Source organism: Diabrotica undecimpunctata, chromosome 4 (genome assembly GCF_040954645.1).
Source record: "Diabrotica undecimpunctata isolate CICGRU chromosome 4, icDiaUnde3, whole genome shotgun sequence".
Taxonomy (NCBI): Eukaryota; Metazoa; Arthropoda; class Insecta; order Coleoptera; family Chrysomelidae; genus Diabrotica; species Diabrotica undecimpunctata.
This window is the reverse complement of record NC_092806.1, coordinates 156,545,106-156,567,300: the sequence shown is the minus strand read 5'-3', so window position 1 is coordinate 156,567,300 and position 22,195 is coordinate 156,545,106. Positions and strand designations below refer to the sequence as shown.

At 31.4% G+C, this 22,195-nt stretch overlaps 2 protein-coding genes across 6 annotated transcripts; one reads left to right on the top strand and one right to left on the bottom strand.

Moving 5' to 3' along the window:
* Positions 1–982: 982 nt before the first annotated feature.
* Positions 983–4,276, bottom strand: LOC140440272 (ester hydrolase C11orf54 homolog). 3 transcript variants are annotated; one of them, XM_072530680.1, is made up of 8 exons: positions 4,149–4,276; positions 3,363–3,442; positions 3,210–3,308; positions 2,906–3,081; positions 1,806–1,973; positions 1,650–1,746; positions 1,349–1,518; positions 983–1,279 (listed from the first exon to the last, which is right to left on the bottom strand). In XM_072530680.1, the coding sequence occupies exons 2-8, from the start codon at positions 3,436–3,438 to the stop codon at positions 1,106–1,108; spliced, it is 960 nt and encodes a 319-aa protein (XP_072386781.1). In that variant the 5' UTR covers positions 3,439–3,442; positions 4,149–4,276; the 3' UTR covers positions 983–1,105. The 3 variants fall into 3 exon arrangements, with proteins under 3 accessions (XP_072386781.1, XP_072386780.1, XP_072386779.1); XM_072530679.1 differs by lacking the exon at positions 4,149–4,276 and adding an exon at positions 3,939–4,089; XM_072530678.1 differs by lacking the exon at positions 4,149–4,276 and adding an exon at positions 3,743–3,884.
* A 182-nt stretch (positions 4,277–4,458) lies between these two features.
* Positions 4,459–21,437, top strand: LOC140440274 (serine/arginine-rich splicing factor 7-like). Of its 3 annotated transcripts, none has more exons than XM_072530682.1 (5): positions 4,459–4,839; positions 4,940–5,142; positions 6,461–6,502; positions 6,559–6,751; positions 19,135–21,437. In XM_072530682.1, the coding sequence occupies exons 2-5, from the start codon at positions 4,953–4,955 to the stop codon at positions 19,337–19,339; spliced, it is 630 nt and encodes a 209-aa protein (XP_072386783.1). In that variant the 5' UTR covers positions 4,459–4,839; positions 4,940–4,952; the 3' UTR covers positions 19,340–21,437. The 3 variants fall into 3 exon arrangements, with proteins under 3 accessions (XP_072386783.1, XP_072386782.1, XP_072386784.1); XM_072530681.1 differs by having other exon boundaries at positions 4,486–4,839; positions 19,117–21,437; XM_072530683.1 differs by lacking the exon at positions 6,461–6,502 and having other exon boundaries at positions 4,508–4,839; positions 19,117–21,437.
* The last annotated feature ends 758 nt before the right edge of the window (positions 21,438–22,195 follow it).

Sequence of the window (22,195 nt, the reverse complement as noted above, 5' to 3'; positions counted from 1 at the left end):
TACAGCTGTTATTTGTTTTTGTATTGCCATAGGCGGTTTTTCAAGCACGCACAGCGATATTTTGTAGAAATATTAAAAAAAAAACCCAAATTTGATATTTTTTGACATAGAATGTTTCTATCCTACACCATCGATTTAAGAAAATTTAAAAATGTTAGCTTTATTTATGTTAGCTTTATTTATGATTCGAATATACACGAATCAAAAAAAAATACTAGAATAGAACCCGAATTAGCCCTTTTTTGTATCTACATATTTCAAAAACTGAATTCAGACGTGAAGGTTAGTTGCGAATATATTGAATTAGCAATCCCAGACCAAGCAGCGGCGATACTGGAGCACAAAACAGACTGGAGGGTGTAGAGGATACCTATGCCTTAGAAAAGCATACCTTATAAAATGCTACAATAGCCCAAGGAAAGTACCTATTGTGACATTACGAGTATTACCGCCATTACCTAAATATGCATAGGCTAACGGCAACGGAATAGATCCCTAAGGATATTTCAAGAACAATTGTCATGTCAAGCAATAGCGACAAAATAGCAGGTACTGATCATGGATTCGGACCCCAAGATCCGACAGAGAAAGGTCATAGGGCTTCATAATTCATAATTATAAGACACTAATAAATTGACTTTTGAAGCTATTTTTACAATAAAATTAACAAAAACAACTTCACAAAGTCTTATTTTAATGGATTTTCTATGCTTTGTCAGTAAAATTGTGGCATTTTTCCATATAATTTACCGGCATTCACCTTTAGTATTTAAAATCAAATAGCGATCTTACATTGTTTAAGTATATTTTGTTTATAAGTAAAAAATGACGGTTTCTTTTGCATATTTTGTTTATTATATCTAAAATCAGTTGTTAGAACTGATCAAGGAGTGTCGTAGGAAAAAAAATGGATACACTCAACTATGCTAGACCTAGACCGCCGTCTAAATGTCATACCTTGATAAAATGAATAATTACCTAAAACTATGAAAATATCTTTATTTAAAATAAACATTGTTGGTCTCTGTATTAATTTCCTGGTTTAAATTTAAGCATACTCTTTCTCTTATATGGAAGACATATAACTTCAGAACTATAATATAGTCTAATCTCGACCCCAATAATGAGTATCAACAGGTTTATCGACTCTGTAGATTTCTTCGCCAACGTTGAAATATCCCAAGTATTCCACAGTGTCTGGCGTTGTATCGTAGTGGTAATGACCAGCCTCGTTGTGATGACTAAAACTGTGGAAATGTTGTACACGCAAGTCTAGACCCTAAAACGATGATAAAGTGGTTTTAAAGAAATCTTAAAATTGTTGCTTACGAATAAAAGTAGACATTACCCCTCCATCTCCATTAACCAAAGTACCGACAGCAATAAGAGGGGCTGACATATTGTAGAATTTGAGCCATTGGTTTAGCATCTCTTCGTTTTCTATGGGGGTCTTCGAAAAGTCGCGCATCACGTGCTGTTTCGCTTTACCTTCTTTAAGCAGGAACACTCCACCAAGACCTGAAATAATAATAAATATATATTAAATTACATTGTTTATAAAATAACTAAGTCAAAGACACGTAAGAGTATGTAGTGGACATAAAAAATAAGAGAAAAAGTACATGTACATAAAAGTTTTTAATACTCACCCACTAATTTATCCTTATATTCATCCACTATGGCTTTTCTTATCGATGTAATGAAGTTATCTTCGCCTGTGCGCTTTTTAACATGTACTTTAAGAACCTGTAAAATAAAATACATTGTGATTTATTGTGTTACATTTCGTGTAAAAGTTCACATACCTTTCCCGGTTTTCCTTCTGATACAAAGAAGTTTCCAAGTAAAGCTACTCGAGTCTCTTCCTTTGGGATAGATTTTTGTTCAGATTTATCATCATTTGCATCAACTTTAGATATTTTAGTCTCTTGTCTAACGACAGTTCCATTTTTAATCAAAATGTCATAGATACCCTACAAAATAATTAGTAAATTAACATGAAAAAAGTAACCGTTATTAAGAGGCGTGTTTTTAAGCAAATACCGTTTTGATATGTAAAAATAATGACACTGTTGTAACAATTTTATTTTCATATAAAAATCTACACCTTTCCACATAATTGCCATCAATATTAAGGCAGTAATCATTCGAATTACCGAAAGTTTTTGTATTCAGTCGTCACAGAAGTTTGTCGTCTACTCCTTCTTTAGTTGCAGAAAGAATCTAAGGCTTATGTAAAGAATCTAAGGCTTGCCATTGCCAACATATGTAGCTACAGATAAAATGCGCATGCGTGCGGTACCGAACGCCACTATATTTTAAAATAATTACTTAAAAACATGCCTCCTTTGAAGATTTCAAAAACAAAATATCACCAGAAACTTTTGGAAAGATGGTCACATTATTTCTGAAGGAGAAACCTAGAAAAACTCTACAACAGGGGTTCCTTGCTTGTATTTTTTTTAGTTAAATGTATGAAACAACTGAAAACAGAAGCCTAATTTTACTTTTCAGTATTTCGAGGTACACTTTGGTATGCCTGGTCTAGACAATTAACACAATAGTCTACAAATAACTTTAAATATTGGCACAAATAAGTACAGAATGAATCAGCTCAAAATTGACAAAAATATAAATTATTTAAAAGCTATGTCCCCTGTTGTATTAACTTTAAAATTTATTAATGTTGTAGTGTTTATAAGAGGTTAGCAGTCTGGTTAGTTTTTCAAGTAAGTTCCTTTAAATAGTGGAGGATTTTGATTTTATCAAAAAGATATGATGGACAACTTAGAAAATAAAACTAAAAGAAATGTTCAAAAATACAACATTTCAGTGAGCTTAATTATCAAATCCAACTGTAAATTTATAAGGTTTCCAGCAAATAAAGAGATTTATCAACATTTACCTCACAGTTGCCACCAATATAGGGATGTGGTCCAGCTCCAGGTCCAATGAGAAATGCAGGATCAGCTTTAGCAAGCTTGACAATATCTTTTACATCATATACTTTATCTCTTTTCACACTAGGTAATAGGTAGGGATTGCCACCTACCTCTATTAATTTGGGGTTTCCACCAAGACCTAAAAGCACGAAATGTACATAATTGGATGATGATATACTATCAGTCATGAGTAAAAGCTTTTGTTTGCGACATTTAAATATATAAAACTATGATAAAAAACATGCATACCTATTTAAATACACTTACCGCTATCTGCTAATGTAAATGGTTCCTTAGTTAAATCTGGACAGTCCACTACTTCTACAGTTACTTCAGCAAAGTTGGTTTGTAAAGTTTTTTTAACAACTAAAAGAGGGAATGTCAATAATAAATCAAAATATATATCAATTACTTACATACCTTCAGCAAGTTCTGGTAATGGTGGCACAAACAGTTGTTTGGATTCAACAGGCAATGCCTGTGCACTTAGTGCCATGGTTCTGTAACAAATTTGTTGAAATTCTGATTAATAATTACTTAAAAGAGAAATAAAATAAGGCAGGGAACTCAGTAATCAAAAGATAAGGATTTTTTTGAAAAACTGCCATCCTACATATACATAAAAGAACAGTAACCAAAGTAAAAATATTACAAGGACATACTAAACCTACAATTTTAACCGGATTTTTTGTCAGATTTAAGGAAACAACTTATTTAAATAAATTAAGTGTACATTTAAAAAATGTTCAAATTTCAAAAGTTACTTTAAGCAGATGTAATAATATCGATGAGTTCCCTACCTTTTAATAGTTAGATAACACAATATAAGTAAAACAGATCTCATATTATTTGAATGTTAAGTGAAAGTATCCAATAGGTACACAATGACCGACCACAAGGATATCAAAATCAGAAGTTATTTGAAGATCATCTGATAAATTTACAAGAAACCAGTTATAACATTGAAAAAAAAATTAATGGACAGAGTATACTTACCTTCTTTATAAGTGATTACACACTTCACTGATACCACAACTCAACTAGATGTTATTAAATAAATATTAATGACTTACTAGTGTAAGGTCAAAGATAAGTATATTATCTTGTAAATATTTTTAAAACCTTATTTAAACAGAATATTTAGAAGAATAGAAGAGTGATTAAAATAAACAACTAAAAGAGAATAATTAAAAGAAAATGACTTACATATTTAAGAACAGATGAATGGTTCCAGCACTACAATTCTTGCGGGTGACATACAAAAAGATAAAACAGTACTTCAAACATGCATTAATGTACCGTACTTATAAACAGACTTTATCTAACATTTTACACCTAATGTATTATAATTATAACAATTGATATACTGACTTATTTAAAATCATTATTTTATAAGACTTTTCGAAAATATTATTTCTTAAATTTAAAATACGCGGTGTATATAATATGACATATGTCATATGATTTGTCATTGCATAACCAACATCATTATCCATGTTTCATTCAAAGTTCTAAACTAAATCCCTTGTATAATAATTTGCGTAAAACAAATTTAAATTAAGTAGCAGACTGATTTGCCATACTTATATAATATTTTTTTAAATGTTTATATCATTTATTTTCACTCATGTATTGTAATTCATTCAAAATTCTCAAGAACAAATGAAGTGTATACCTGTTCGTGAATTTTATTTTTGCAAGTTGTAGAACTGTAAACCAAGCTACAAGAAGACAAGCCGGAAACAGATACCGGTCGAAGTAAAGCGTAAAGCGGGTTTAAGAACGAAAGAGCATCCATATTGTTTTAAATTGTATAATAAATTTAAATTACATCTGGTATTTTGTGAAAGATTTACAACCTCCTCGCGGGGTTTAATTTTATTGTAGTGCTAAAGAGGTAAGTTACAAAATTTCTAAGGGACTCAAAGAATGACATAAATAAAACATACCGGTTGAACTGAGTCAAAATCAATAGCATTCTTGCTGTTTCCTCCTAGGTACCTCATCAAGATGTCTCGATATTCAGACTGTAAAGTATATGTTGGAGATTTAGGAAATAGTGCCTCGAAACAGGAAATCGAAGATGCTTTTAAATATTATGGACCCCTACGAAACGTTTGGGTAGCCAGGAATCCACCCGGCTTTGCTTTTGTAGAGTTCGAAGACGCCAGAGATGCAGAAGATGCTATTCGAGGATTAGGTAACACCGATGTTGTTCTAAACTGTTTTTTGTTGATCCCCGAGTTTTTAGTTTTTTGGTGTTTCTTGTTCATTAACTTTTTTTTTTGTTTATTTTTAGATGTTTATACCAATTATTATTTATGAAATAATCAACTGCATATTTCTGTGCCCTAGAACTTCTGATACATGTTTTATTACAGTTTTTTGTTATGAAAACACCGTAATTGACCAGTTTAAACACTTTTTTTGTAATTTTTTTTATTAGTAAAGTTTAATTTTTGTGCGCCGACGGTCAGGTGTCATATCTGCCACTGATGGAGAAAAAAAATTGTTTTTGGAATTGTATAATCAGGAATATATAAAACATACACTGTGTACAAAAGTAAATGTAAATTTATGCTTGAAGTAAATAAGAAATTTCTTCTGAGACTTATTGCAGTGGACTATTGTTTTTGTCTTCATTTCTATTTTTAGGATAATGTAAGTTTAGCACTGACAAAAAGTATAAAACACCATTTATGACTCATTTATCTCACTAATCTCAAGTGGCAGCTAGTTTGTGCTTTATACTTAATTACTTATTTTGTGATTTTTCCATTTTAGGTATTATCTTTAATATGTAATAAATATTATTTGTAAACAACAAATGCCAAACAGTATAGATATGTTTTTGAATCAAGTTGTTGAGCTGTACTTTTAGAATGGATACTTTTGTGATTCCATATATTGTGTTTTTGTATATGAGAATTCGCTGAGTTTCAGAAAAGCTCTACTTGTGTGCATCATATATCTTATATTCACTCATTTTCAAATATTGTGCCTACAATCTCACAGTTTCAATAACTTTTCTCCATATTTAAACAGTAGACAGCTACATGCTCATTTGATGATTCCTTCTCTGATATTTGTATTTCCACTTGTATGTTGTCAATTTGTAAACTTTCATGCACTTTATTTCAGAAACTTTAGTAGGTTTATAGTAGATTAGTTAAAACTTACAGAGATTTGTCATTTTTATTACTACTTCCAACATAAGCTATAACCATTTATAGTTAAGAAAGTGAGATACTTTTATAAGAAATAGTAATTTCAGTCCTCTTATAAGAAAACACTATCTGTGATTATAGTAAAATTGATATATTGGGTATCATCAAAATTGGTTATGTATATAGAGCAACTTTTTCTGAAAACCTATGTCCCATACATTATATCCAAATACACAAAGGAATATCAAAAGTATGCAAAATCTATCGAGGTTCTTCAAAAAACAGTCCACTTTAATAAATAATAATTTTATTATACTATATTAACTAAATTTTCTCATCTTCATTTATCAGATGGTCATAGAATCGGCAGTCACAGAGTGCGAGTAGAAAAATGTATGCTTGCCACTATTTTGAACCAACTTACACACTAATATTTTGTCTCCCTACAGATGGCCGGACGATATGCGGGCGAAGAGCTAGAGTTGAGATGTCCAACGGGAAAAGCGGTAATGGACGTTATCGCGGCCCGCCTCCCCGATCTCGTGGAAAACCATTTCACCCGGATGACAGGTGTTATGATTGCGGAGATCGCGGACATTACGCTAGAGACTGCAACAGATACCGATCGTCACGGAGGCATAGGTACTTTTTAAACTTTTTTTTTAGTCTCATGAAGTTTGATTTGTTTATGATAGTTAACTTTTTTGTTGAGTAATATTTTATGGGACTCCAATTTTGTAAATCATTTAAAGCAATTTACAATAATTGTAAAGTAAAATGAGGAAAATGACATTAAAAAGGTATTACACAGTTATACTTACAAGAAACTTTCTTTGGTCTCAAATTAATTTAATGATTATGCGCCAATTTTATAGAACAGTTTCAAAGCAACCTTGAACTTTCTCATAGCAACAGTAAGCTCTGTCAAAACTGCCTTACTGTGTTGAAGCTTCGTTTGTAGTGCAGCCATACTGGTAGAGTTCTGTGTCCCATCATTTTGCCAATACTTTTCTTGTACTCAGTTTGTCATGCTTCTAAGTTTAGAGAATATAATCTGTATTTATATCAGCAGTTTTTTGTGATTTGCTAAATATCATGCTATAACAAACGTTATTACTAAGTTTACTGTTGACATTTGTTTTGTAATGCACATCTGAAGATTTTTTCAATGTATATCAAAAAATAATGGGATTAAGAAAAGTTCGATATCTTCTGTTTTTGCTCAATAATTTTATTATACAGTTCTGTCCTGAAATTAGAAAAACTTATAAACTTTTCTACATAAAAATTATTTTTGTTATAAATCATTGATTTGTTTATGTATAATAGAATAAAAAAGCTTTCAGATTTACTTCGAAAAATTAAAATAGGGCGAAACAGGGGACTTTTTAAAGAGTCTATAAAAGTAGCATTTTTCCTTTAACTGTACATTTTTTTAATAAGGAAATTGTAAAAAAAATTACTTGTTTTCATTTTTGTCATAGATATTGAGAGTAAAAGGTTGAATGATATTATGATGTTTTACGTATCTAAATGACGTTAGTGTTTGTGAGTTCTGTCTAAAAGTTTGTCTTTAAGTCGTTTAGACAGAAACTTGATGTCTTAAGACTTGATACACCATCATGTATGAATTACATAAATTTGTTTCTGGAAAGTCATAGTTACCTATTTCTTTTGTAATGTTACTATTGTAAATGCTTCACTATATGGAGAGAAGTATTACTCAACAAAGAGCTATCATCTATATCTGTAAATACATGTTGAATACTGAGTATAATTGGAGGTATTCAATTTATGAATTTCTCAAAGGAAAAAATAATTTGTGAATTACATTTTTGAATAAATATATTCTTTTCCATTATAAAATATACATTCTAATTATGCTCAGTTACTGTAGGTAAGAAAGTTTAAAGAGCAGAATTTCACAGTACTCATAGTTGTTTTTGTTGCCAAAATGGCGACAACCCATAGCGACTACTATGTAAACACCACCACCACTTTTAGAATATCCAAGAGTCCAGTTCTGGAATATTTATGTAGACTATTTTAGTTTAATAAACACCCGAATTTGTGTTAGTTTTGTTTTTTGCACTTGTTTTTAAAACAGTACAAGAGATACAACTCAAAACCAAGCCGAGAGCTAGTACAAAGGTCTCTTGTTGATTGTAGTATATGCTACTTCAAAGCAGCCTTTTTCTTCTTGTGTTCAGCTCCATTGGAGATTGATTGTCAATCAGAATGGCAATTTAACTTATGACATTTGTTTTCCTATTGTCTAACATTTTTAAATATTCTACTTGGGGTTCCATCCTTCAAATCAATACTCAACACTGTTTATTCAGGTTAAAAATATAAAATCTTACACATGTCAAATGTTTACAAAACCTCAATTAAAATTAAAATTATGTTGTAAATATTCCTGAAAAGGAATTTTTTATCAATATTTTTTTAATCTCATTTTCAAATTCCTTTTCAGGCAAGTTTCTTGTATTTTCAGGTAGAACATTAAAACATTTTATTGTCCAATACCCCTGGGTCCATTTTGATGCCTTTTCAAATGTCAATCTGCTGGTATTATATTCTGTTTGTGCCTAGTATCAAAACCATGCTGATCTTCGTGACTTCTATAAAGATTGGTATTCCTCTTCATGAATCGAAGGTTTTCTAGAATGTACTGTGCTGGTACAGTAAGAATTTCCAATCTTTCATAAGCTTGACGACAGGCTTTCCTAAATCCCAACCCAGCAAGGATACCCTCACTCCCTTTCTCTACAGACCAAATACTCTGTGAGTGTCAGCTGCATGACACCAGCAAGCATAGAGTATGAAAGATGTTGTGAGTGGGGTATGGAGTGATACATTTTGAAAGATTTCTCAAAATAAAAAAATAAAGAGACTTATTTATTTTTTTACATAAGTTATTAATATGTGGGCCCACTGTAATTTTGGGTCCAACAGAACTAAAAATCCAATCTTGCCGACTCCAGCATTCATATCACCCACATCTCTCATTGTGGAGATCACTTGTTCAGGTTTATTGTTGTTCAGAACCAACCTATTTGCAGCAAGCCATTGCTCAGTCATCTGCTGTGCCACCATAGAACCATCCAGCACATCTTCAATATTATCACCTCCAAAGGGTAGAAATAATCCATAGTCAAATTGGGAATACATAACTTATGTTATATTTATCATTCTTAGAGTTTATGTTAACAGTTTATTTATTCTTATAAAAACTGATCTTAATTGCTCCACATAAAATATGATTTATTATTTGAATTGAAGATTTTAGTTCATTGATAATGTTGAATATGTTCGATTGTATTCTCATTTATGTATAGTTGATCTGTGTTTTTGTTTCTCTTATTCTCTTCGTAAATGTAACTATTTTTGTTTTTCCAGCATATTTGACTTTGTTTATAATACTTCTGTTAATTGTAATTCCTGCTGACTCATTTAATTGTTCAGAATATATAAAAAGCATGGGTTTTCCCAAAACACTAGTATATTTTAATTGCTGGATATACAATCTGTCTTATTTACATTTTTGGAATACTGTTGGAAGCGTTGCCGTTTTTAAAACGATTATTCATATTCGGATTTGCAATTTTCTTGAATCTATTAATACACAACTCAATTGCAATTGATCGAACACAACAAACAAACACAAGAAACCATGGATGACTAACGAAATCGTCAAAAGAAAGACAATAGAAAACTAGAAATTAAACCATAACGGGACAAACATTGAAGTATTCCAACAAAAAAAATCAAAGAAACTGTTAAAGAATTGTATAGCATCAACATCGAGACCAAAAACTGGATTGTGTTAAAAAAGGCATATTTTGGGCATGTGGTGAGAAATGAAAGTAACCACATTCTTTTGGTTATACAAGGTAATTTAAAAAGAGGCAGATGAGCTGTACAGGGTGTCCCAAATTGGTATGTTTTGCAGGGTATACCAAAAACTAGCGGGATAGAAAAAAAAGTAGTTAAGATGTCATGACTACTTTTCTTGTTACAAGTCATGATTGTCAAATCTAATCATCAATAGCCCCACACTAGCGAGATACAGGATGAATATTGAAAAATGTTGAAAACAACTGTATTTTTTTTACATTCTTAGTTCTATTTCACCTAATATGTCATATCTATTTTCAGAAATTGGGGCTACTCTGCAAATGAAAGATCCAACCACTTTGCTTTTTTCTAGGTTTAGCATTTTTTGGTTTTTATTTTAATATTATCCTCATTAATTCATCATTTTTCATCATTCATCATTACTTACAAGTCTAATGTTTAATAACATTTCATTTCCTATAGTATGAGGTTTGTCTTTTTAGTTTTACATATGGCCGTTTAGATGGCGCCACAAATAAAACTTTTTTATATAAATGTAACCTCAATCTTTTGTTGACATAAATCGAGAGTTTCATTGCGATACAATCATAGGCAATCATAGCTCATGTCCTCTCATTTTGGCATTAATTGGTGCAACCCCTAGACTTTCCCAAATATAATCATTCTTACTTGTATCTTTTTTTGTCACTACACTCATTCATCTAAGCATTCTCATTTCTGCAACATGCATTGGTCATTCATCTTTATTTTAATTGACCAAATTCAGTGTCGTACATCATAGCTGGTCTTGACGGTTATACATAATTTTTCTTTTAATTTCATTGGAATCTTCATGTCACACAACACACTATTCCTTTTTTCCTCCTGCTGGCAGGATTGCTCAGTCCTTCCAGATTCCATAGTCAGTCCTTCATGTATTGCTTCATATCTTCTAGTGGATTGACCCACATGTGCATTAAACTCACCAGCTATTATGATAAATAACATTTAGTATCTTAAGTCAATACAATTAATGCACCCTTTTAAATATAATTTAGACAACATTTTTATATTTATTTTATTTTGCGTAGATTTATTTTTTATTTTATGTTTTTCTATTCTGGAGCTGGATTCTTTTATAAATGGTTTTTGTGGACTGAAATATTAATTAAAAACTTTATCTAAAATTGAATTTGACTAATTTAGCTATGCTTTTTTTAGTAAGACATTTTAAAATGAACCTTATAAGTAAAAAGCTTTAAATGAAGTTTTAAATTTACATCAGTTTAGATGAATAGTGTTTGATTCTCCATTCTGTTTTACTGTGTGTTTGGTCAATAGTTTTTTCCTTTTCTACCAATTTTTAATTTAATGTTGTCATTTTCATCGTGATATTTTTCTACATTTTCTTCTTTATTCCCGGCTCCGGTATTTTGTCCAATATTGTATAATATATAATATAATAACACAATTGATTTTTATATTGTCTATTATAGTTTTATTTTCGTTGCTTTGTGAATATTTGTTTTTTGATTATATGTAAAACTAGGTTACAAAAATGGCTTGAGATTAATCTATCTTAAGTACTTGATAAAAAGGTTTTCCTATTTTTTTCCATTCCAAAAAGTAACTCTGCTCGAGGTCCTCCATGAGATTATTATCAGCGACTTCTGAAAGGAAGAAATACCACATTATTTAATACAAAGGAGTAAAATTTTAAAATCACTTGCTTGATTATAAAATAATGCATACAGCCATATTGTTTTACATATTAAAGTTACATGAAAAAGTTCATAATGTAGATGATTAAAGAATAAATTAAAAGGGATTCTTTAATAACAGACATTACCTGTTTTTATTACAAGTTTTGCTACATGTATTACATGTGTATTCTCTTCTACTGTATTCTTAGATAGAGGGCAAGAGGAGATTTTTACTCCTCTCACTTTTCCTCCTCTATTTCTTGTAAAACTTTAAAATGAGTTGTTTCATCATGACCAAAATCATTAAGTATCTATTAGTATGAGTTTTCTATTCTGATTCAGACATGAGGGAGCTCACCCGGTTTTAAAATGTTCTTACAAATATTACAAAGTTTTGGTACTTGACTAATACATACATAGTACATTTTAGAATTACTATGTGCAATATAGTATACACATTACATTCATAAATTAATTATTAATACAAAGTTTATGTTGTAATTAAATATTATAGTGATTTTCCACACAAACCATTTAAAAAAAAAATGATTGAGTGGTGATTTCATGACACTAAAAGGTGAAAAATTGGCTTGACCTTACTGCCATGTTTATAGGTTAAGAGTCTGTGGACAGTAGACAGGTAATTCACAATCACTCGTCTAGTACGCCTAGTTGTTGTCTCCCACTGACTTCGTAGACTTCCACGTAGAATTTCATCGTTCTCTACTACGACCTGCACACAATGCAAAATATCAGTATCAAAATGAGAAAAAACTACTGTGAGCCAGTGAGAGATAGCCGATTCAATATTTGGGCATGACCCTCTAAGCTCCTACAAATATCTACAATTGTGATTGATAACTCTTCTATCTACAATGTTTACGTCACGACTACTAGTGCTTATGAGCCCTGTCACAATAAGAAATGGTAAAATTTTTAATGAATTTAAACTAATAGGGTATATAATTAACAAATTTTCGGTGGTTTGATTGCTACTTAGAAATTGTGGTAGTGATAAATTGAAAATTGACACCTAGTTAAGTTTTAATCCACTTAATATTTAGTCATATTTTTCACAGTTTTTATACACATTATTAAATGATAACTTTAAGAGTTTTAAAAATATGATATTCACCAAAATAATCACACAATTTATAATCACCCCATTTAACTTAGTATTCACTGTCAACTTCAAATCATTTTACTGATAACACTTTCTTCTTAACTGTATGAAATAGTCTTGAGTTTAAATTAATTGGCAGGAAAGTATCAGTAACTGTTTATCGCCAAGAAAAACTCACAAGGTTGTAAAAAATTACAACTTTTACAACAACACCACTTTATAGCATATATTTTTCAATAATCTTGCAATTTATGTATTTGATATTGTAGTAGTCTGCTGCTACAAATATTTGTTCGTCAGCTAAATATTGAAGTGTTAATGGTGTTTCTATGTGTCTACATTTCTTCTTGCAAACTTCATAAATACTTATGAAGATCTTCTGTAAGTCCATATTTCAAAGGCTTTTAAGCGGCTTCTAATAGTTTTCGGAGTCTTAAAAAGTTTTTTCCGTGGAAAGGTAAAGTACAGCTTCTTTGAACGCCATCTATCGTTCTAAAGCATATACTGAGGAGATATCTGCGACGAGAGACGAATGCAGTTCAATGGTGGTGATTAGTCAGAGAAATCATTTGCGTGAAAAATTATTGAGATTTTTTAAATAAAATTTAAGCATTCAAAAATGTTCTGGAGTAATAATTATGGGCTCAAAAAGAGTTTCAAAACGGGTGTTTACATCACACATTTTATCTTTTGTTGCGGTGTTCTAGAAACATTTTGACATCATTTAATTTGAATGTAGTATTTTTGAAGTTTTTATTTTTTCTCAACGATGGTTGCGGTAAGGTGAATTTTCCAGTATAATTATTAATCGAGGTTTTACATGTCACTTAGTGGCCTTGGGCGTGGAATCTTCGGTCTGGTTTACCTCGTCAGTTACTCTAAGAGGAGAATCGTCCAGATCGACGTTGGGTGTTTGTTTGACTGAAAACTATCACCAGGTGAAAGCATGCTTTGCTCAGACTAGCTTATAGACAACTGCAGACATATTATTGCCTAACCATGAGTTCGCTAGTAAATGAGAGTTTGCTTCTAGAGTAGTCAAGAGAATTTGGAAAATGGTTGTCTTTTTCATAGATGGAATTGACAACTACTCAGCTCGCATTCGAAACGTCCAATTTTCCGTGACTCTGGTGCATAAATCAGGCTGAATTTAATTGATGGTATGGGTTACATTTTGTGCATTTTAAGCTAAATATACTGAAAGAGTACACTCGATCAATCAGTTAACCAACCAATAACAGCTTACCCATCAACAGAGATTTTAATAACCAGTCAAACTTGCGTGTCAATTTCAATTTTTTTTCACACACTTTTAACCTTGAAGTAGCTTTCATTCCACCACATTGTACCAAAAGAAGGAAGGGTAAATTTTATAGGGGTGAGCATATTAAAAAGGTTTTTGAAGGTATGAGTTATTTTAAATGTATTTTGGAACTGGTTGAAAATTATATTAACTCTTTTAAAATTAGCTATATAAAAAATATGTGGTATGACAATGTGGTGGCACACTATTTTTTAATAAAAACATTAAGGACTGGAAAAAAGTTACTTGATGCAAAATCAGTGCAAAAAGTCACTTTCTAGAAACTATCTGACTATCTGTCTTCAGCGTTTAGTGTCTAGATTTTACAATATTCTGACCTTAGATTATTTCTCTCTCCATTTTTTCTTTGTCTTTCATCACTACACCATTATGGCATACTGTAGGAACCAATTCTTTCTCAATATGGTGCATCAATCCAGTCCCTTTGTATCCCTATTTGCATACACACACATTGATTTCCATCTTGCCAATGCGTTTCGGTAAGAACCGAAGCAGCCATATTCTGCGAATACCTGAGTTAGATGATAATTAACCTCCTATGTTCATTGCCGACCAATGTCTTTGAAGTTAATTATGTTAAGACGCCAGTATGTGATCTCTATTACCATTTATGTGACTCTCTCTCTCTTTATCTGACGTTTTCGACCCTTGAGTTCCCTTTTGTCACCAATATTCAGTACTTAGTCACCAGATCTATCAGTGGCAACACAGCTAACACTGTCATCGCATACATTGGTACAGTATGTTGGTACAGTCTTGCGTTCACCTACTCATTTTGCTTCAATTTTTGAGGCATAATTTTGAATCTGATCCCACTATCCATGAATGCACTTCATGCACCACCGTCATTTGTGGCGACACATGACATACATTTTTTGAACAATTAATTGATTGACAATGACAAAAACTTACCACATCAAAAAGTCATAGTGACTTAATTCCACCTTCTGATCCGGACGAAGTCATTGTAAACAATGAATCATAGCTAGGGTGTTGGCATATTCCCAAAGTTCTGCAGCAGCATAAATTTTCAACAATTGTTTTACTAAAACAACTAATATTATTCAATTGTAAATTTTTTTAACATATAAATGTTACTTTTATTCTAACAAAAATAAATAAAAGTGTATTTAAAAATGTATTAAATAGATTCCTTCTTAAAAAATAAAATCACAAAATACATTTAAAATAATTTATACCTTTACGAATCAATTCCTTGTTGAAAAATTGGACTTTAAATTTTGCGCACAATTAAAAAAATAAATATGATGTAGAGGAGCTCAGTTTATTCACTTGTTACCATAAATAAAGCTTGTTGGTCAATATTCATATGAAAAACAACTGGATTTGGTAAAATTCAAGTAGAATGAACTATTCTTGGGCTGAATGATACAAAAACCATGTCTGTAAAATTTTTTTACAATAACATTTGCAAAATATATATTTTAACTTAAGAAGTTGCAACTTAAATGCTCATGGCATATCGGCAGAGAATATAAACATTTATGATTTGAATGTTTATCAATGAAGAACAAAATCTTAAGACTATTATAATAATAAATGGTCATCCCGAGCTTAGTGATGCAGTGAAAAAATCTCTGAAAACCCAGCGCAAGATGAAAAATATTCAGTACTTGATGAAAAATGTTCTATTGTATAATAATCTTCTGATTTCTTCTATTTTGATTAGCATATGACTGTTTTAACGTCAGTTTTAGCCTCCACTGATGTTTGGCCACATTTTTTTTATATCCTTGTGTTCTTTTATTTAGAGACATTTGAGGACGGGTCCTTTACTATTCTCACTAATTTGTTTTGTGACTCTCTTTCTATTTCAGTCTATTTTCCTGTCTTTTGTCCACTGGTGTAAATTTTCGATAGTTCTTACCCTGTCTTCATCTCTCTTTACTCTTTGTAGAATTCATTCCCTACATTAGATTAAGTACTATTAAAAATTAAACTGTATATAACCAAAACCGATATTTTTGATATCGCAGCTGACTTCACTGGGCCATCAAGAACTCTCGTCTTCCTTCAGCTTCACAATCACTACATTATTTTGATATATATTATCCAAATTATCTGTCTACTTAATCTAGAGGTATTCCTCTCTTACGTAATCATTGTACAGCATCTCAACTTTTTACCTTCTGGTAAACATATTCTTTAAGTCTGTTATATTTATATATTGAGGAATTATTTGAGGGAGCTTCTTCGGAAGTTTGAAGAAACAGGTACTGTTTAAGATGCCAAACGATCTGGTCGACCAATAATTAGTGGTGACAAAAAATTTACACAATTTCAGAAATAGTAGTGAACCCTACTCTCTACAGCCCAAGTTGCGTCTATCTGTGGAATCAGTCAAAGGACAGTCAGCGAGTTTTGACTAAAAACCGATTTTATCCATACAAATTAAAAATTATGCACCCACTTTCAGATGATCCCGACTGAAGACTAATAATTCTGTGAAAAAAATATGTCTCAATCAAATTAACCAACCGCTAAATTACATAAAAACAATGTTTTAGTGACGAATACACTTTTTCACTCGACGAAAATTTTAACACACACAATTTGAGGTATTGGAGTGACACAAATCGTCATGCCTTTGTGTTAGATACTCAATTTCCAGAAAAGTAAATGTTTGGGCAGGTATTTTGGGAAACAGCATAGTTGGGCCTGTTTTCCTCAATGCTAACTTAACCGGTGAAGTGTACCTATCTGGAGATATTACAAAACCGTATATATTATTATACCGATATTACATAACCGTAATTGAGCCGTTAATTCTTGAAACTCTTGAAGTAGATGGAGCACATTTTGAACACTTAATAAGAACTGGTTCTTAAATCTTTACTAATTAAATGCAAAACTACAATTATAGTATTTATTTAATTTATTCATCAAAATAGCTTAAACCCAAACAAAATTAGTATGATTGAATAGTATACTTTGCCTTTATCGAATACCATTCTTAGAATGCATATAAATGAATGACTCTAGCAAGAGAAAAATGGACAAAAACAAAATTTACGATATCTAGACCAACAGCTTGTATTTATAGTTCCAATTTTTGATTATTTTCATTACACATTATGAAACTATTATTAAAAAAATGTAAGTTGACAGATAATTTAAGCAACTTAAGTAACTCTACATCATTCTCATTACAATGGCTGTAAATATAGAATAATCTGATCACCGTTGACGTGAATTAACAAAAGTACTTTTATAAAAATACACGTATATTCACTTAAAGATTCTAGTCAAATGGAGCTATATTTAAAAAAGGTTTTAAGTTGTCCCTTTAAAAATTTCCAATGTCTTAACAGCCTTTTTGCATTTAAAAATTATTATTCGAAGTATAAGTGAAGGAAGTACATAATTGATTTTTAAAATACATTACAATTTTTACAGTTATCTATAAACCAAAATTTCCTGCAATGTATATTAAATAGATTTGTTTAGATATTGCCTTTTTATAGTAAATGCATTTTTTCATCATACACTTGACGTCCAAAGTGTGCAAACAAAATTAGAGTCGAATACTAAAAGGTATAGACGGATATACACCATAATAGTGACAGTTATTATTACTTAAAATCCATTAAAAAAAGTTGCAGTGTTCTATGGAAATAGAGGAAAATCTTATAATTTTGTGCGTTATAATAGAAGAAATCACCAAGCAAAATTATTCACCAATAAGACCTTAATTTGTTTGATACATTGCATTAAAATTACCCAAAAACGTTTACGTGTGAAAAATTAACAAGTCCATGTTTAATAGAAATATTAACAGAAATTTGTCCACAAAGGCCCTGAAAATACTAAACTTTTCAATTCAAGAACCTGCATAGTTTACCAAGAGGAGCTTTCAATCTTCCCGATCTTTACAAATGATCTCTGCACTAATGAACTAAAATAAAAGGTCGACAAAGGAAGCAACTGAGGACATTAAACTGTACAAGAGCATGTACATTTTGGGGAGAAGACTTTGATATTCCTGTGGCCACCTATATACCGGCGTAACTGCTCGCGGCATCAAAATCCGAATCCAACAGCATCAAAGATGTATTAGGTCTGTACATTCGTTCGATTCTGTAGTGGCCAAGAAGTAGGGCGTTTAATATTGTCAGTCCCACGGCATCCCTCTCTCTTCTCTTATGACATGTAGCTCCTAATCTTAAGTCTATCTGACAGAATGCGCTGAAAAACATGACGTGTGTTAACGAAAACCCCCAATATTCGAAGGAACACCATAATGCCGACATTTTGTAGAATCAGTTACATAAAGGCCGTTGTTTTAGCAGATTCGCCTTCCACCTCTTAATTGGATAATCTCAAGCTATATGTTTGGAATTCCCCATTGAATAAGAATCTGAACCTGATGCTTTCCTAAATCTAAACTTCCTAAATTAAAAGTAATAAAGAAAGATTGTAATCATTAATCATGAAGAAAATAGAACGCAATACAAATGATAGCTTATCAACGTACACATAAAAGGATTTTCGAAGGACCCTCTTCCGATATATAATATATCGCTCATATTAACATGTAAAAGTGATAACACACATCATGAATTGTTTGCAATTGTGAATCCATCTTCCATTGTGAATAGATAGCGATAGAAAAGAAAACATTTGATCACAATTGGTTTTATTGTAATTTGGTCGACCGATTTCGGGATCTATCATTTCTAGCATTCTAGTTCATCGTCAGGTCCTGGATTAAGGTTTCTTAACCAAGAACTTGTTAAAAAACGTTAATCAGAGACCTGACGATGGGCTGAAAATGGCCCTACAAGTTAAAATAAAAACATTTGTAAGTTTTCTCGTTTCAATTTTTACCTGATAACACACATTATATACTTAGCCGTTGTAAAAACCTAAAAACTTTATACACTTTATAGAACATTTTGTAGATAAAATGTAATGTATTCAAAAATCTTATTGTACTTCTTGTGCTTTTTTATAAATAACGTTTATATAACACTTACGTTTCTTCTTGCATTATCAGATCCAGATCTCGTTCTAGAAGCCGTTCCAGAGACCGACGTTCGAGAAGCAGGAGCAACACTCGTTCCAGGAGCCGCTCCAGGAACCGTTCCCGTTCCGATTCGAGGAAGAGAAGCCGCAGTCGTTCGCGCAGCAACGAAAAGCACTCGAGATCTAGATCGCCTCGCTCTAGATCTAGGTCTCATAGTAGATCTGTCAAAGAGAACGGCAACGCGAAAGATTAGTTAGTGTAACAAAAGGGGGTTTTGAATATCCCCGAAATTCTACTGAATGTTTCTTAACGTCGTAGACATCCTCTGCAAGATATCAACGAGGACGGTGTTTGGATTTATTCCACTTCTGTTTTATTAACAGATATGATCGTTGTTAATATGCGTTTTGCGTACCTGTTGTTGGATGTTATATGTAACAAAAATCGTCCTCAGTGTTTCTAAGTTCTTGAAAGACTGGACATTAATAACAAGCCAAGTTTCACAAAGGGTCAAATTTTTTTATTTTCAAGAAAAACTTTAATTTATTCAACTTAAATGGTCAGTGTTTTAACATATTTGGAAATATTAACTTAAAAACCTTGCGCTGATTCTTCTGACAGGTTTGTTTACTTCCAATACGTGATTACATTGTGACTTATTATGACACCAAACCCATTTCGAAATGTTGTTGGTTTTTCCAACAAAAAACGACTGCATTGTGTGTCTTTAGACGACTATTTGTTTTTTTAATCCTTATATAATAGGATGATCACGCTGCTTAATTGGATGGGTGTCAGATCAGATATTCCTACCTAGTTCCGAACTATAATGTTCGTCAGCAGTTTCAGCGTCTTTTTAATGTTATATGACAAAAACGTGACATGGCGCTGAGTTCAGCTTAGAGTCAGCATACTTTTTTTAAGTTTTAACTCAATTTCTTCTATTTTTTTGGCACTTTATTATTGATGTCCAGTTTTTATATATTTGACTCACCACGAAAGGCATCAGACATTGACATTATGACTTTGATTCACTTAATGCACGATAAAAGACTACTAATATTTTTTCAGAATCTCAAAATAACTTAACCTCTAAAGTAACGATGATGCATTTTATCTGTATTCTCAAATTGGCGTAAAGTACTCACTTTTGGAGATTTTCAAACATATTCGTATCACCGTGACATATATCTAAATCAACTAAATATTGGAAATGGTAATATAATAGTTTTGCCACTTGTATTACTATAGTATAAGTCATCTAAACCACGTATCAACGCATGTAGTAATGTTCATTTGTGGTGTTTTAGTTATAACCGTTGAAATGTGATTAGTATGACTTTTATTATTGCCATGTACATCAAAAGCCAATGTGTCTTGTCCAATATTTAGTTCTAGTAGTTTTGTATTTTTATGGCTCTTTATCGTCAAAAATAGTGTCAAACCGAAACTGCCACCTGTTGATAAGTTCTGGTACTTTTACTAACATCTCCCATAACCTAACCTATCCTGACGCTATTTTAAACCTTAGAAATGTAACGTTCTTCTAAATTATTGCTAACAATGTTTAAAATAAGCCACTTTTGATAAAGATTTGACAAGAATACGCCAACAATTATGAGTAGTCTAAAAATTCATATGTAACCCTAATTTCAAGGTTATTGATTATCTGTGAATAGTGTAAAAAGAGAAATTTTTATTGCATTGGAAAAATGAGTAAAGTAAGCGTTAGTACTGTTGAAAAGAACTCAGTATTAGTGCAGGTTCCTGGTGCCATAGAAGCAGTTAGAAGTGGAATGGCAATTTGTAAAATACACTACCGACTTTTGTATGGAAAAGAAGCCAAGACATTTTAATAACACTTATGGTTTCTGACATTGATTGGAGCCTCCTAGAAACTAATCAATATATCGACTTTCGTTGCAATAATGTATCATTTTATGGGGAAAGGTTACAAAACATCCATATTTTTTGTGTTGCGCGTTGTAACCTTCCTAAAAGTTTGATCTTTACTGTTTGTGATTAACTACTTCGTATAATATTATCGAAAGAAGTATTTTTCTCGTAAAGCATGAAATGATTATTTTTGATAGTTTTCATGTGCTTCAGGACGGCTTTTCCAATCGATCATTGTTATTGAAACCAGTAATGTGTATAACAATTTCTTTAAAAGTGTAGATTCTTGAGGGTCTTCAATCCAATCAGCCTTCAATAATTTCTTCAATTTTCAAAGATCACTTGCAATTAATGAAATTTTAAATCTACAACATTTAATCAATCTGACATAATATCATTTACTATCGTTCTGAACCTGTTTACTTGTGAGGCATGACTTTTTATAGTAGATAGTACGCTACATTAAAAAAAAAAAATTGTTTGATGAAAACCTTAATTTGACAGTAAGTAATTAATAAAAAGTCCAAATTTATACCAACGTTTATCATCGCGCAAATAATCAAACCCATTTTGTGAATATCCTTATAAAGCGCACATATGCTGTCGCATAACTTACTAACTGCATATCTCGCAAACTTGTTCAGGCTGTGTTGCCAACTTGTGTCATTATAAACCATAGTTAAGATTAAGACCCAAAACATGTGAATTTTTAGATAAAACTTCTGAAATAATTAAAAGATAAGGCAATGTCTGATGAATGCAATTTTTATCTTCGTTTATCTTCATCAACGTGTGTGGTGTATTTATATAAAATTAATTGAAAATGACTGTGTAGGAGTAAAATTATACAGAAGATACATTTATTTAAGTAATTTGTATTTCTTGATGCTTAATTCATTTAGTTCAGAAACTTTCAGTAGAACTTATTTCATAAGTAATTATATAACCACATTTTTTTATTGTTTAGCACTCTGTAGAGAGTTTAAATATAACTTAATTTAATTTATGTGCTTATACGTAATACATTGGTGTTGTATAAATGGTGTTTGTATTATTTTGAACTCCTGAACAAAATCCATATTATGATCGATTAAGGCAATATAATTCGGTGATGCTGAATTTTATACCCAGAAATATTTGTATATTTATCTATATAAAAGGTTAGGACGACAAGTCACACTGTTTGTCCGGTAGGGTAACTACTCCACCTAGG

What these genes read in the sequence shown, in the direction of transcription:
- LOC140440272 (XM_072530678.1), bottom strand. Translation starts at nt 3,786, where the DNA reads ATGAGATCTGTTTTACTTATATTGTGTTATCTAACTATTAAAAG. An exon ending in ATTACCAGAACTTGCTGAAG is followed by an intron (nt 3,309 to 3,362) that starts GTATGTAAGTAA and finishes TCCCTCTTTTAG; the next exon opens with TTGTTAAAAAAACTTTACAA. An exon ending in ATATAAGGATAAATTAGTGG is followed by an intron (nt 1,519 to 1,649) that starts GTGAGTATTAAA and finishes TTATTATTTCAG; the next exon opens with GTCTTGGTGGAGTGTTCCTG.
- LOC140440274 (XM_072530681.1), top strand. Translation starts at nt 4,953, where the DNA reads ATGTCTCGATATTCAGACTGTAAAGTATATGTTGGAGATTTAGGAAAT. An exon ending in CAGAGTGCGAGTAGAAAAAT is followed by an intron (nt 6,503 to 6,558) that starts GTATGCTTGCCA and finishes GTCTCCCTACAG; the next exon opens with ATGGCCGGACGATATGCGGG. An exon ending in CGATCGTCACGGAGGCATAG is followed by an intron (nt 6,752 to 19,116) that starts GTACTTTTTAAA and finishes TTGCATTATCAG; the next exon opens with ATCCAGATCTCGTTCTAGAA.